Source organism: Saccoglossus kowalevskii, chromosome 5 (genome assembly GCF_978046115.1).
Source record: "Saccoglossus kowalevskii chromosome 5, keSacKowa6.1, whole genome shotgun sequence".
NCBI lineage: Eukaryota > Metazoa > Hemichordata > Enteropneusta > Harrimaniidae > Saccoglossus > Saccoglossus kowalevskii.
The window spans coordinates 7,857,822-7,875,213 of NC_140645.1; the positions used below are offsets into that span (position 1 = coordinate 7,857,822).

At 36.5% G+C, this 17,392-nt stretch overlaps 1 protein-coding gene across 1 annotated transcript in view; it reads left to right on the forward strand.

Annotated features, from left to right (window-relative positions):
* Positions 1 to 5,283: 5,283 nt before the first annotated feature.
* Positions 5,284 to 17,392, forward strand: part of LOC102802603 (serine/threonine-protein kinase SIK3-like) — a 101,299-nt gene continuing 89,190 nt past the window's right edge. Inside the window, exons 1-2 of the mRNA XM_085499110.1 lie at positions 5,284 to 5,396; positions 11,036 to 11,214. Coding sequence (XP_085355236.1) covers positions 11,065 to 11,214 — 150 coding nt within the window. The 5' untranslated portion in view covers positions 5,284 to 5,396; positions 11,036 to 11,064. The remainder of the gene's footprint in view (positions 5,397 to 11,035; positions 11,215 to 17,392) is intronic.

Here is a 17,392-nt window from a genome sequence, read left to right on the forward strand (position 1 = left end):
TGTGCATTTAATATTTTAGACCAACCAATCACACTAGATGAAATAAACAATCCCACAATAAATAGAAATTAGATATCAGGTAAAGCTTGCAGTATTGATAGTATCCTAGTAGAATGTTTCAAATATCTAAGTTATCACTGTATTTAGCTTGTGTACTATATTTTTAACAAAATACTTGATCTATGTTACTTTATTAGTCAATGGGCTAAAGGTTTATTACACCAATTTTTTAAAACGATGTGCCGGGAAACAGTTGGTATTTATAGAGGCATCACATCACTTCCTATTGTTGGCGAGATTTTTTGTTCTATTATGCATAAACGCTTATCATATCTTGAGATTAAGTCTTCTGTAATGTAATGTATATGTTTTGTTTGTCCAGTTATGTTATATACATAAATGTAAATAAATATCATAAAAAAAAAAAAACGCTTATCACATTTTACTGATGTATACTGGCTTCAAAAAAAAAGTGTAGTGCGAACCCTGTTTGTTTTGTGCATTTACTTGATTTTGAAAAAGCATACATTCACCGCAACGCGATGTTTTATAAATTTCTCAGAGTTACGGTAATACAAATAGCAAAGTACTAAAGGTTATAAAATCATTGTATAGCAATGTAAAGTTTTGAGACATCTTAACCATTATGAGCCGACGGCAAAACAATTAGTATTTACGAGGGAATTTTCGATGAACCACGTTGTTTTACTACAAATGTTTGACATCACATTAAAAAATAATACGCAAAAAACAGTTTAAAAATTGTCTATGTATGTGAATAAACAGGAAAAAAAGTGCAAGTACTAGCCATGACCGATTGAGCTTAACTTTAGGCATTGGTCGATCACCTAGCCACACAGCTCTTTAGGCCATTTCAATTTACCTAAATTTGCAGGCAATTAATGTTCGGTAATGTTCCTAAATTGATATCGTTTGCACTTGTATCTTTCGTAATTTGACCTATGACCTACATATGTTTTGGGAGACATTACCAGCTTTGCAATCACTTTGCGCAACTTTGCACGCTTAGAGCCGTTACGAGCCGACGGCAAAAAAAAAGTAGTATTTGGAAATACGTGGAAATTTAATTTTTTTTATAAACTATAAAATATTAAATAATTTCCACGTCGTTTTAAATATTTTATATCATGTTCAAAAATAATACGCAACAAATCGCTTAAGGTTTTTCCATGTGTGTGACAAAAAAGAAAACAAAATAGTTTCACCACTGGTTTGCTCAGGTTGTCTCCCATGCAAGCACTAGTCCCGGCCGATTGAGCTTAACTTTAGGCATTGATTGATCACCTAATCGCACTGGTGTTAAATCCATTTCAATTTACATGGATTTGCAGCTAATTAATGACCTATGACCTCTACATGTTTCGGAAGACATTACGATAAAACAACGACCATTTACGAGATATTTATTCACTTGTTCGAACTTTTATCTGTTGACAATGACAATATAACAACACAGAAGACTTTTCCAAGTTAATCTGCCAACTTTGCAATCACTTATAACAACTTTGTGAGCAGTTTGCTTATCATTTACGATTGGCTAGTGAGATATTCTGCTAATTTTAGAGGCTTTCTCTAGACTTTTAGTTAATTTTATTGTAAATTTAACCGCGGGATCGATTTGACACAAACTTAGGACAAATATACAAGCAAATCACTAACTTTTCAATCGATTTCACAAATTTGTACACTGTTTTTTAAAACATTTTACGGCTGGCTCATATGTCAATCTGCTAATATAGAGGCCTTCAACATGGCTTTTATTCATTTTTATATACAAGCAAGTCCACCAATTTTGCAATCGCTTTGCACAACTTCACACGCTGTCTCAACAGCTTAGAACTATTATTAGCCGGTCAACAAAACAATTAATATTTGGAGATACGAGGAAATTTTAAAATTTCGCATGAACATTAAAATTTTAAATAGTTTGCACGTCGGTTTACTGCAAAAAATGGTTAAGGGCTTCTCATGTGAGACTAAACAGAAACAAAAAATAGCTTCACCTGCTAGTTTGCTCAGGTTGTCTCCCATGCAAGTACTACTGGGCCCACGACCGATTGAGCTTAACTTTAGACATCGTTCACCTAACCGCACTGCAATGTAAGTGTATTTCAATTTACTCAGAATTGGCAATTAATGTTTGGAAGTGTTTCTAAATTGACATCGTTTGCACTTGTATTTTTAGTAAGTTGACTTACGACCTCTACATGCCACGGGAGATATTACGATAATTCAACGGCTATTTACGAGATATTTGTTCACTTTTTCGAATTTTTACCTGTCGATTGTGACAATATAACAACACAGGAGAATTTTCCAAGTAAATCTGCCAACTTTGCACTTTTAACAACTTTGTAAGCAGTTTGTTTATCATTTTACGGTTGGCTAGTGGGATAACCTCAGCTAATTTTGGGGGAATGACTTAGAACAAATATACATGAGTCCACCAACTTTTCAATCGATTTCACCGCGTTGCACGCTGTTTTTCTTAACATTTTACGGTCGGCTCATATGTCAATCTGCTAATACAGTGGGCGAAGGCCAATATGACAACAACTTAGGTCAAAGAGTCGTGGTTTCACATATTCGGATGCCATTTTGACGGCATACTACGTAGTCCCACATTCCTGTAGTTTCTCACATAATCGTGTTTTCACATATTCAGGGTGCCATTATCATGATGACATACTGCAAAGTACAATATTCCAGTTTCTCAACACTAGTAGTTTCGTGGATACATACACGTATTGTGAAGGGTTCAAACAAATGACAAAGATGCTTTTCTTAGAAGGGGCAAGGGGGTAGCTGGTACAGTTTTACGGGAAATAAAAAGGACTTTTTACAATTTACAAGGAAAAAAAGACGTTTTTACAGTTTACAGTGAAAATTGAATTTTGCCGTGAATTGTGTCATCTAGTCGTTTTACCGTGTAATTTCCCTGGATTATTGTTTACGACTTTTTTTATTTGGATGTAAATTCTTGTACGTACCGAGAAAAATGACACATTTTTACACTGTACGAAAAAATATCTGATTGATTACGTTGTACGTCTAGCCTGTGATTACAGAATTACGGAATTTATTTTTTCAATTTACGTTGTACGAACAAAAAAATATTGCAATTACGTTGAACGAAAATAACCTTTGCCCCCCCCCCCTCTTTTCTTGGCCTCCTTTCACCGATGTGAACTTAAATTTAAGGTCGCCCTCTACGCCACGATTAGTATTGAAATGGCCGTCACCAGGATTCGTATCATTCAGCCACGCTGGCCCCCGGCTCCCCCTGCGAATGGCAAATGGGAAGCAGGTAACTGGTAATCGCCAGATTGTCCACTGGGCCGGGATTCCGGCCAAAAGGCATGTGACTGAGTGACGTAATTTGAAAATATTCCAAGTTCCGTTCTGCGTAAATGTGTCTGTAATACTAGTACTGCAATAAAGCCATGTTCATTCATGATTCCACCTGCTTAGGTCTTCTATTTGAGATGGTTTTAACATGTCTCACTTTTTTTTTTGTAAAGTTTCCCGTAATTCGAAGTTTGGTCAACTGTTAATTAAAGATCGAGTTACTAATTGTGGATGTATATTGCCGGTAATTCAAAGTTTTGTTAACTGTTAATTGAACATCGATTTACAATTTGGACGTTGTTTTACAAAAATATGCGTGGTTTCAAAAATATGAGCGTGGTAATTTCTGTAACTCAATGTCCGTAACTCGAACAATTCAGCATCTCCTCAATAACACGATCTTTGTTTCCCTTGATGAACGACTACTTTACAAAACAATGTCGATACGTTGAACAGACTTCGACACTAGAGGGCGCGGTGTAAGGTAAAGGTGTATTTAAGGTCTCATGCCACTAACTACTGAACCAATGGCTGCTCAATTTAAATGCCTAGCAAGAACCAATGAAATTTTTTAAATATTTTTTTTCTCAGGTGCTCTCTGTTTGAGGGCGTAATCACCTGGGTCAGAGGTGAGACCAACATGTGGTCTTTTGTTTACTACTTAGCGGCTGTGTACCTGTGGGTTTATTCTGTGTGTATTTGGATGTTCTAATCTTGGTGTTTTTCCAGTGATTTCTCTTGGTGCAATCCAAATACAGTAGGTGTGTCTTGTTTACCTGAGATTTGCAAGAGTTTGAGCTGGCCAACATGTTAGTTTTTTTCATATGGTTGATTACTGGCATATTGATTTCCCATTTTTGAGCCATATTTTCAACTTTCTTCGTCATTTTCATATAGCAATCTCGTCATATGTTAACATTGTCGTCTATGGAAATTCAATTAGTGGTATGAGCCCTGAACTTCTAAGTGATACTATTTGCCTGAACATATTTTGCTTAATCATAGACCTTAGTTTACTGTTTTTTGTAAAATATTTTATTATTATTATTAATAATACTGAGCTAAATGAATTGTGTAGTGCCAAATAAACATGTCTATTGCCTTTTTCACGTAATATTACAACGTATTGTGTCACATTGCTTTGTTTGAGGTAATATTACAACGTAAAATTTAATATGTCACATGGGCTTGTTTGACGTAATATTACAACGTATTGTGTCACATTGCTTTGTTTAAGGTATTATTACAACGTAAAATGTAATATGTCACATGGACTTGTTTGACGTAATATTACGACAACGTATTGTATCACAAGGGTCTGCGTTTCGTAATATCTCGACAACGTCAAAGTGACTTGATACATAGGCCCATTTGATGTCTTGTTACAATGCAACAATATAACGAATCACAAGGACTTGTTTGACGTAATGTGACGTAAAGCTTGAAAACGGCGGAGATTTGAAGATAACTGCAATATATATACATGAAACACGTTTACCATAAATTTATTTTAAAAAAATAATTCATTCGTGACACAGTTTCATTTAAACTAGGACAGCGTTTCCGAATAGTATGCATACACAATGAAACACACTACGGGAACAACGACACTAGCAATTTTATAATCAAGACATCGGTAATAAATTTAAATGCTCAAATTGCAGTTATTTATCACGGCATTGATCAGCGCAAAAAAACATTGCCTTGGAATTTAGGGTGCGTGAGTAAGCAATGCATCTATCAGTCGCTTTAGCTATCGTAGTTATCAGCGAAGATATAATAGAACATACGACAGCACAGCAGACTGAGTGACATTAGAATCGCTCCCAGCAGACCACGTGGGACGAGTTAAGGAGGTGTATGACGTCATAATGACGTCATAGGCTATCCAAAGGGTTTCAAATGTGCGTAGTTATCGCTTTTTAATGGTGGGTGAATCATTAGACCCTGGATATGAGAAGACGGATCGGTATGTGCTTGTTTATCGACGTTTCTACGTACACGGCCCTCGACATATCCGTTGTCAGGTACACATTTTTTCGATACGAAATTATGCTTGATATTTATCATGCTTTTCAATAGAAGTTTATGGAAATAGTACTAATTTATATATTCCAATATAACGTGTTTTCACAATAACTCTGTTTAACAAATGTGAGGAGAACGTGTTCGCATTTTGTTTATGTATGTCAAAACGGTTCCTGTGACACCAAATGAATACAAGAAGAAATATTGAGGCTCGGTAAACACTTCGAAATACATGTAATTTCATTAAGCTCCCGACATGATTTGAACATGGGTCACGTGACCTTCTATATAAACGTAATTAATTTTGTTTGCAAATTTCTCCTGACGGCCGTATAGGAAACATAATCGGAGTCAGCATGACTTGAGGAAGCTGTGTACTAAACGCACCCGATGTTGGTGGATTTTTTTCAATTTACCGCTAAAACTGTGTTAATTTCATTTCTGGATAGTTTTCTCACGTGTGTGTGGTCACCACTGATCTATTTATGCATGCTTATTGTTTCTTTTAAACGCTGCGAATATTAAAGTACATAGTTACAATTGACTCCGCCTCGGCAAGAGATCGGTTTGAGCTATATTATTCGTTTGTGGCCGTGGAAGCAAATGATTGTTTGTTACGTTATTAGCAAATTAAAGAAAATGCCAGGCATAACGAAAAAGCACAGTAATCAATGGAAGCGAGGCAATTCACTTATTTGTGACCTTAACCGGAATACAAAATACGTGGAACGGTGGAACTGTCATAAAAACCGTAGATCTCTTCTGATGGTCTATAATGGTAAAACTCTTATGTCTCTTACACTGGGCAAACTTATTTCACAAATTTCAAATTCTTTCATAAAAAAAAAATCGAATTGTGATGGCTGGATTAGTAATTGTAAAGTAAATACAATCAATATCAATAATTAATTTTCAACATATTTAACATTATTGTAATGTATTTACGAACACCCGACTAAAAATGTCCTTTCGTACAGGTGTTCCCAACAAAATGTTTGCAATTTCAATTTCAAGAAAATACCGGGCGTCCCAATAGCTTTGAGAGTAAAGTTGGGGATTTCACAATTAAATTTTCTGTAAGACGCTCAAACAAACAGAGCATGCGCACAACCCTCTTTAATTATGCAAACAAATATGCCGTATAACGTGTCAAACATTCAATAAAATTGGGGTTAAATTGTTTGTTCTGCTGACCTGCTGTTGAACTTGGAAATATTGATATTCCATTATTAGTATTGATCTAGATTCTCTCATGATTCAAACTCATAGTTTGTGCCTGACTCTCATACTCTTTATAACACGATGTCCCGTGTAAGGCTCTCATCAATCATGGCCAGCTTACACCTCCGTGTTTCGTTCAAGGCTCGCAGATCATGGCCAGGCTGCACCACGGTGTTTCGTGCAAGGCTCATATCATATCATGACCGGCCTGTGAGTCTACTCTATGATACAGTTGCATGCACGACTCAGATCATGGCTACTGACGGTGTTTCACGCAAGGCTCCCAGATCATGACGCACCCAAACAAAAACGGTCTTTTCGGTTGAGCCGGTATACGTATCAGACAATTGAAACATTAGTTGCGACATTTTTTTTCCTTTTAATGTCTAAGATATTTCCCTACACCAGATATATTTGCTGCTCAACTCTGTGTATGCTTTTAAATCTGATTTTGAAGTGCAGTGGTCGTCGTGTCGCGTCCTGTTCAGTATGGGACTCATAGCGACGTACACAGCGTGTGAAAATTCAAATACGCGTTGCGCGATGACCACCGCTCTTTAATTAAAGGGCGATAGTCGTCACGCCACGTATGCGCGAGATTTATGGGTCTCATAATATAAACAAATATGGTGACTTTGGCTGTTGCGCAGATCAACGAGTACAAATTGAGATGTTACCAAGCTTTATTTAGGTATGTTTTAGGTGGTTGGAAGGTATCGAAGGAGTCACCGGCGGTAATTAGTGCAAGTCACATCCAGGTCAAAGCTCATAGTTGTGATTTCCATTAGAAGAGCGCATTGGATTGTGGGAAAATCAATGTTTATCAACACAAATGTCGCACATGCGTAGCGCGACGACCACCGCCCTTTAAATTGGTGTGTTTCAACGTCTTGTTGTTCATTTCGTGAAGTAAACAGATAAATAAAACTAAATTATTTCTGAGAAGAATAAGTTTAACGTTAATTTCCGAGAAAGCAATTCGACCCATATCGTATTCAGTTCGGATTTGCTCCTTTACATAACCATAATTTACACCCACGTAACAGAACACATGCGTAAACACAATACACCGGGGTTAGAGGATTTCAGATGTCGGAGTCAAACACTATTGCTAGGGGGTATCAGCGCCGGTACAACTATTACATAACACTTACGCCGCCATTAAAACATAATGTGTCTCACCATTACCATAAGTGTTCGGGCACTAAATTGCAACGTAGACTGGCAACGTAGACTGGCCCAGCCGTGGCAATTTTATAATTTTCTTTCTCAAATCGTGGTCCGACGCGAAATTACCACGTCTGGTCGATTCTACAGCATATTCACTGCTATTACTTATTCATGATATATCGTTATGGAACCCTGGAGTAGAACACTTCCAAACGGGGAAAGTATGCGTGCGCTTGCGTAAAAGATTCTACGCGTCGAGCCACGTGTGCGTTATAGTTGCATATATAATATAGAGGGGTGTAACGTAAACTTGCATGTGTGATATTGTGATTCTGAGTGTACCAATCGACGTCACAAAAATGAAATTCCCTTCTATCGACTATCCGCTGTACTGTCTTCGTGCATACTTTTTCAGTATCCTCGTAATAACCTCATATTACGTGAAAGACATAAATAAATGAAAATGTACAAAAAATACAGAAATACAAGGTGTAATGCAGAAATATGTGGTCAATCGAAACATTGTCTATAAGTGGTGGCTACTATATTTACGCTAGCATGCGGAACTTTTTCTATCAAGAAAATGGTACATGTTCATCGGTAAGATACTCTAAGGAATTTTCACCGCCCGGCAATCATCAAGGCGAAAAAAAAGGCCGAAAACTCTCAGAAAACGGTACTTTGGGATAGTTGTTGAGACTCTCCATAAACAGTGTAACAAGATCACCCCTACGTGTGTAACATATATAAATTTGGTTGCTCGGGATTACTTCAACGTTGAATTTGAGCTGTTGTCTGTTTTCACCTGCCCTTTCGATGGTGTTCCACGACAACTCGCACAGAACCCGTAGAACTACATTGGTACGCGCCTAGCAACGTAGAACGTTCTGTGACGTAGCCTCGCCCACGAGAATACCCATCTTCTCTGTTACACGCACATCCCACCATCAATCTTCTCACAATTCTCAGATTAATCTTTTGGGAATGATTTTTTTATAATCACTATATCGTTCGTGACGTAAGACATTTTAACGACCTTTACAGCGTTGATATGTTTTGTTCATCTGTGGGCGTGCGTCGACCAAAAATACTGTTTTAGAAATGTGCTATTATATTGTAAACGGGGGAGGGGGCTACTGTACATAACTGAGCAGAGTTGTCTGTTCATACTTCGCTTACATCCACTACATCACAGAGTTTTTCGTCACGAAATTGCGTCGTCGCGACATACAAAAAAGTGGTACTTAGAAATTCAACTGTAAGTACGTACCATGTTGGACTCAATTATATGCAAAAATGGCGCATATATTGAGCGTTCCCGGTTCCCGGTCCCGGTCTGTGTTATAAAAGCATCTGTATTCAATCCGAGCTTGAATTTCGTTTAGAAATGTGCAAAATAAAAGTAGGTTTTTGAATGCATGTTAGTGTTTATACCCCTACACAACGTTGAAAAGGTATATATCTAGTTGCCTCCATCGTGTTCACATCGTGTTCACTTCTCTTACTGATAGACGTATAACACTTTGCTGAAATACACAAAATACCTTAGAAATAAGTTATCGCCGATATCTCGTTGTAAGCATCACACCTACGAAACGTTTTTGCCACTCAAATACTGTTTCTTTCTCTTCCGTCATCGCGTTCCCCATTCTTCTGAATTATGTAACTATGGTATTTGAAACACGATATTTGATGGCGGGGCGAAATAGAGCAATATTTGTGAAGAAAAAGCAAGTCTCGTGGGTCTATGGCTCTCAACGAGATGTTGGCGGCCATTTTCTACCATTGCTTTATTGAGCCTACTGAACACACAAATTAGAACACACGTCACACTTTCATTACTATGGCAAAACTTTTATTGAGAGTACATAACCAGGCTTACAATGGAGGACAACTCAAAATGTATGACGATAATTCGGATTTCATTGGGATGGTACGGGAATGATGTTGTACCTATGTTATGATCCAATGCCTTCAATCTCCGACAAACTTGAAAACGACAAGTCGCTGCTACTGTGATTCGGGCACCAATATCTTAACAAGTCACTTCTAGTTCAACATTTAGTTAAACACACACAACAAAAACACATTTATTTGATTGGGCCAAGGTGAATAATTTTTAATATACTGTAAAAATACAATATCTGATGTGCTTTTTAATTGTCACATTTGATTCCCCTTTACTGTACATATCGATTTAAATATATATATATATATATATAACAATATGCAGATTAACTAATTAGTATGCATACCATGATATCTACGAAATCGGACTTGAACGCTCAATGGTAACGTAACAGTATGGCAATTCGACCGAGTTACCCGTAGAATTAACTGACGCATTGGTTTTGTGCCAACATATCTTGTGTTTATTTGATACGAGTATTTTGGGAGTATGATACCAGTCGTTATCTAATGTTGGCGGAATCATGTCGCTCGTTTGTCCTCCGCGCACGTGAGTTCCAATAAAGGACTAAAACCACACAGATGCTGTAAAAAAACACTGACACTCGACAATGGATATGAATAAACATGCCTCGTTGTATAGTTTGGGGGGGGGGGGCGAGGAGTCGGGAGGAGTGGTCGTATATTCTATTCAAAGTAACCGTTTGTTGGAGAAAGCTTGCCATTCACCTTTCTTTGAGTTATTTACTACAAGATCGTACTTGAGGTCGTTGACCTGGGGATTGTTGTGGTGCAGCGTTGATGTGCCATCAATCATGTTCACATCTGATTAGTTTTTAGTGCGAAAGGACACGATATGTCATAATATAATACATCGTGGCGAGGCCATCCATTGAACCGTACGTACTAGTAATTCCATCTGATGACGTAATGTCAATGTTTTTAATTTCCTGTGTGTTATGTTCACAGCTGTATGCGAGGTATATGCAATGGTTCGATCACAGTCCCTCGGACTGTGGTTCGATTCAGTACGACACGGCCCTTTAATTGATGAACTGGGAGCACGGTTACCGTGGAACTAGGCACATTCAATATAATCTTAGAAAGTGTCTCGAAGTTTATTGTCAATTATTCTGTCTCGTGAAAACTTAAGTTAGATTGGTGTCAAATTTCAACAAGCTGAGATAGTCATGAAGAATGGCATATGGTGCTCTTTTTTGTCCTCTTCCAAATTATTCACAGTAAATGTCCTTGTTTGGGGATGATTGCCCGGCCCTGACCTGAATTGACCGGAAGAGAAACAACAAAGTGACTAACTTATTTGCATATTTCCACGCAGACGCAGATCGCAAACAATCAACATTCAACATGGCGGACCAGAAAGCACGGCCGCTTAGTTCAGGAATTGGAGGCGGCTCTCAGCCGATACGGGTGGGGTGTTACGAAATCGAGAGAACGATAGGAAAAGGAAATTTCGCGGTTGTGAAACTAGCCACACATGACATCACTAAAACAAAGGTGAGTGAGCAATTTTGTCGAATGAACTGAGCCGTGTACCTTCACCTTGATTCGATCGCTTGTTTTCGAATCAGAAACGCATCTTTTCGGAGGTGTTGTAGCTCATGACAGTCGTCGCTATGACGGTGTCAACAGCCTGTCTGCTCGCTCAAACTCCAAAACCCCATCATTATCAAGCGACGATCTTCTGTGCATTGTATGCGCGTGTTGTTATTGCGCCAACAGCCGATTTCCACGGACAACGAGCTGCACTGTAAGTGAGTTGGATCAGCCCAAGAGGATGGTATACAGATTCGACGTCGATTATAATACTGTATATGGCGATGTGTGATAATAAAACAAGGCGCGAGTATAATCACTTACGTCAATTTTGATGACACGACAACGTGACAACAGTATGCCAATACACACAATGTCGTTTACACCAAGTGCAACCATATGAACTTATTATTTTCGCGAAATGTATTCTCACACACGCGTGTCAATCAACTGGAGTTGCGTTGTAAATACAAACCGTTTATTTACTCGCATAATAAACTCTTTACACTCAATTCTGACAATGCATATTTATACTATATTTTTTCCACATATATTTTGATGGAATAAATATATTTGTATATAATTTAATTCATGTTTATCATGAAAAAAAAAATGCATGCAACCTTACTTACCTTACCTTGACTGAATGCAATTACAAACTAAGTAATATACATGGCGGTAGGGCTAGTTAAAATATGGTTAAGTATTTTGCAGCTGTAATCTACTTTTGGATGGTCCTCTCATTTCATTAATACTTTTACTTTAGGGGTTGACCATTAGAAACTCTGTGGTGGGGCAATGGCAGAATTGAAAATAATCTGCACAGAAAAAAAATCACTAACAAAAAAAAATCTGCATGGCTAAATCTTTGAAAAAAAAATTCCACATACTATAGTGTAAAAAAATTCATCATGGAATAAGGAATTATCACAAAACTATGTGAAGAAAACACAAAATTTGCACAGTTTTTATGCTTTTGCCCCTTCCAGAGTTCTTTCTTAATTGTCCAGCCCTTAGGAAATTGAAAGTGACAGGCAGTGCTTTTTTTCTTCTGCTGCAACCTCTAACACTGAAGTATAAGTTTCTATCACCTCTGTTTGATTCTGTGACATTTAAACTTCGTATCGCCGATCTACTTAGTAAACAGTCAATACAGTATATGCGATATTTGTTTTAGCAAATCATCCAAGTGTTGTCATTTTTTTGTTGCTGGTATCAGTGGTGCAAAGGAGCGTAATCCGACGATGGTAAAGTTCAATTGAGTGGTGTGTAAATTGTCCACACAGCTGATGTTCGGCTTAACTGACACATCATGCTGTAATTATTCATGTGTGCTTCCATCATCATTAACATGTGCAATTGTACTTTAAATTACACCCTTGTCACCCAGGGTACTGTTTAAAGCTAGTGTGAGGTTGTGCACCCATTATTTACGCTGGAAATCACTATTGATGCAGAATCTGCATAAACATATGACGTGTTCCTCTGTAACTGATATCTTCTCAGAATTAAAATAATACATTGCTGATCTTGAAATTGTGTAGCTTAAAAAGAACTCTCATGTCCTGCTATTTAATTTTGTTGTCCACTTGTATTATTAACTGTTATTTGACCTTCTTAAGGCAATTTCTTTTTCCCAAATAAGTGATTTTTTGCATGCAACTACAAAGTGAGTTCTCAAGTTTAATTGTTTACTTATTGTGTTTAATTTTTATCACAATACGAATTCCTTGATTTATATCTTTTTATTTTTTATTTATGAATATTTGTTCACATTTTAATTCCTAAAGTGCTAGTTTGACCTGTGCTTTTAAAACTTGCATCCATCCATGCATGTATATGTCTTTAAGATTATCTTAAAAACGTAATTTTACTAAAATGGAACATTCTTGCGCTTCCTAAGAGGATATATTTCCACTGTAGTTCAATACTATTGATCGGCTCAGCTTCCGTTAATGACAAAAAGGTTACAATGGATCGGAACATTCGATTAGTAAATCTAATGAAATGCACCATTAATTTGGATAATTTGACAGCCTTTCTTTTCCCTCCCGGCTGTAATCCCCCCCCCCCAAACTACTGTATCTCATTGGATTGGACTATTTTTCTTGATTGCATAGTATAAACGAGATCATTAATTACTGCTTGTGACTTGTACATGTATGTCTTCCCTGAAAATTAAAACTTGTTTTTTTTTATTCGAAGTGGTGGTCTAGCAATCTTTTAAAGTAAATCTGGGTTTTCATTGAAATCTGAAATCACCAAAATGATGGACCAAGTGATTGGTTAATTAAATTATCTCAGAATCAGATTGTCAAGCTTAAAGGATACCACGATGTGCTGTGTACAGAAATAGGGAGATGTGGATTTATAATTTATAATGTCTACTACAGCCCTCGGTGATGATACAGTGGTTACAGTGTCTGCCTCTTACTAAAGATATTCAGGGATTGATTCGCGGAGTCTACTGTTTAATGAAAGTCCCTATCTAAAAAAATAATATTTTCTAGTCATTTGTTGATTATTTATCGAGGAAACACAAGTGAGTACCGGTAATAACTTAAAATTCATTATGTCATCAGTGCTATCCTGTTTATAATTGTAAATTGCAAAAATTGCTGTTTTTTTATCTCCATGCAAGCAGTGATATATGAACATGTATGTTTCTTACATGTAGATCCTTCATCAGAGATATTATTTTTATTTTGTTGTTAATTTTTGTTAAAACTGTTTCTATAAAAAAAACTTGTATATGTATATGGCAGTTTGTCAGCTTTTTTTGTTGTTGAGCCATTGGACATTTTTCTAGAACATTTTTAATGAACGCTGCAATAAATGTTGCCATTTCTTGGTAATTGACAAAAAGTAGTAATAAGATGGTAACAATGAATTTGTGATTTACTGCATAGTGTTAAACTGATATGACAATGATGAAAACACCGCATCAGCAAGGTTTTAGGTTTAATTTCTGTAGCCAACTGTTTACTCAGCTGTATAAAGCATGTGGTGTTTGGGCACTAGTGTGCACACATGCACTGAGAATCATCATCTAAGACAAAAAAGTCAGGAAAGACAGCAGTCATTTCAATAATCTGGAAATGTTTCCTGGAACAAAAAATATTAAAAAAAAACAAACAACTGGGCTAAATATTTAATTTATTTTACTTTATCATGTAAATTATCCATGTTCCATCCACATGAAGTACGGAGTAGTGATGTCCTCCATACATATGAAGTACTGAGTAGTGATGTCATCCATACACATGAAGTACTGAGTAGTGATGTCATCCATACACATGAAGTAGAGTAGTGATGTCATCCATACACATGAAGTACTGATTAGTGATGTCATCCATACACATGAAGTAGAGTAGTGATGTCATCCATACATATGAAGTACTGAGTAGTGATGTCATCCATACACATGAAGTACTGATTAGTGATGTCATCCATACACATGAAGTAGAGTAGTGATGTCATCCATACATATGAAGTACTGATTAGTGATGTCATCCATACACATGAAGTACTGATTAGTGATGTCATCCATACACATGAAGTACTGATTAGTGATGTCATCCATACATATGAAGTACTGAGTAGTGATGTCATCTTTACACATGAAGTACTGAGTAGTGATGTCATCCATACACATGAAGTACTGATTAGTGATGTCATCCATACACATGAAGTACTGATTAGTGATGTCCTCCATACATATGAAGTACTGAGTAGTGATGTCATTCATACACATGAAGTACTGAGTAGTGATGTCATCCATACATATGAAGTACTGAGTAGTGATGTCATCTTTACACATGAAGTACTGAGTAGTGATGTCATCCATACACATGAAGTACTGATTAGTGATGTCATCCATACATATGAATTACTGATTAGTGATGTCATCCTTACACATGAAGTACTGATTAGTGATGTCATCTTTACACATGAAGTATTGAGAAGTGATGTCATCCTTACATATGAAGTACTGTGTAGTGATGTCATCCATACACATGAAGTACTGAGTAGTGATGTCATCCATACATATGACGTACTGAGCAGTGATGTCATCCATACATATGAAGTACTGAGTAGTGATGTCATCCATACATATGAAGTACTGATTAGTGATGTCATCTTTACACATGAAGTACTGAGTAGTGATGTCATCCATACATATGAATTACTGATTAGTGATGTCATCCATACATATGAAGTACTGAGTAGTGATGTCATCTTTACACATGAAGTACTGATTAGTGATGTCATCCGTACACATGAAGTACTGATTAGTGATGTCATCCATACACATGAAGTACTGATTAGTGATGTCATCCATACACATGAAGTACTGATTAGTGATGTCATCCATGCACATGAAGTACTGAGTAGTGATGTCATCCATACATATGACGTACTGAGCAGTGATGTCATCCATACATATGAAGTACTGAGTAGTGATGTCATCCATACATATGAAGTACTGAGTAGTGATGTCATCTTTACACATGAAGTACTGAGTAGTGATGTCATCCATACATATGAAGTACTGAGTAGTGATGTCATCTTTACACATGAAGTACTGAGTAGTGATGTCATCCATACATATGAAGTACTGTGTAGTGATGTCATCCATACATATGAAGTACTGATTAGTGATGTCATCCATACATATGAAGTACTGAGTAGTGATGTCATCCATACACATGAAGTACTGAGTAGTGATGTCATCTTTACACATGAAGTACTGAGTAGTGATGTCATCCATACATATGAAGTACTGTGTAGTGATGTCATCTTTACACATGAAGTACTGAGTAGTGATGTCATCCATACATATGAAGTACTGTGTAGTGATGTCATCCATACATATGAAGTACTGATTAGTGATGTCATCCTTACATATGAAGTACTGTGTAGTGATGTCATCCATACACATGAAGTACTGAGTAGTGATGTCATCCATACATATGACGTACTGAGCAGTGATGTCATCCATACATATGAAGTACTGAGTAGTGATGTCCTCCATACATATGAAGGTATTGAGTAGTGATGTTATCCATACATATGAAGTATTGAGAAGTGATGTCATCCTTACATATGAAGTACTGTGTAGTGATGTCATCCATACACATGAAGTACTGAGTAGTGATGTCATCCATACATATGAAGTACTGAGTAGTGATGTCATCCATACATATGACGTACTGAGCAGTGATGTCATCCATACATATGAAGTACTGAGTAGTGATGTCATCCATACATATGAAGTACTGAGTAGTGATGTCATCCATACATATGAAGTACTGAGTAGTGATGTCATAAGATCTATATTTATGAAGTAATTAGTGATTCTTATCTGTACCACTGTTCTGTCTGTATCCCTGGTATCATTGTCACTCACACACATTCTCATTTTTTGTGAACAGTGTATTTAGGTTATACACACATTGTAATGTCATATAGCACCCTATTAAACATGCAGCCGTTGGATGTGGTGTTTTTGTGATTTGAACAACGATAACCCATTAATAAAATTATCAATCATTTGAACTTAATAATTTGAGCATCAACATTTTTTTTTAGGAATAATCAATTTTCTGTGAAACATTTATGTTTTAGTATTGTATCAAGAAACTTTCAATATATTCCAGTATTGCTGAAAGTTGCTGTCATCATTTAAATGAATAAATCATTTTGGGATGAATGTTATGAGTGACTATTGTCAATCAATCAAGTCATAGGAATTAACCTTATATGGTTAGAAAAAGGCTTGCTGAAAGTGAGGACAAATACACTGTAAACTAAATAATGTGTTTCCAGTAACATTCCTGATTTATTTAATTTTTATGCAAATAAGTCCAGAATGATTTATTTCTATGCAAATTAGTTATGGTCATTCAACCAATGTTGTAATTTTTGATTTAATTTACTTTCTTTTATGCTGTGATTGATACAAATATAGCATTCAGTTATATTAACCATTACAGCACCGTTTTTATGTACTTTTCTATAAATTTTTGATATTTTTTGGTCCGGATGTCAATAATAATTTTGTTCTTATCAAAATTAAAAAAATATATATGAAAAAGTTACTTGAGTTTAGAATTTGTGAACAGTGTCAAAAGTTGAC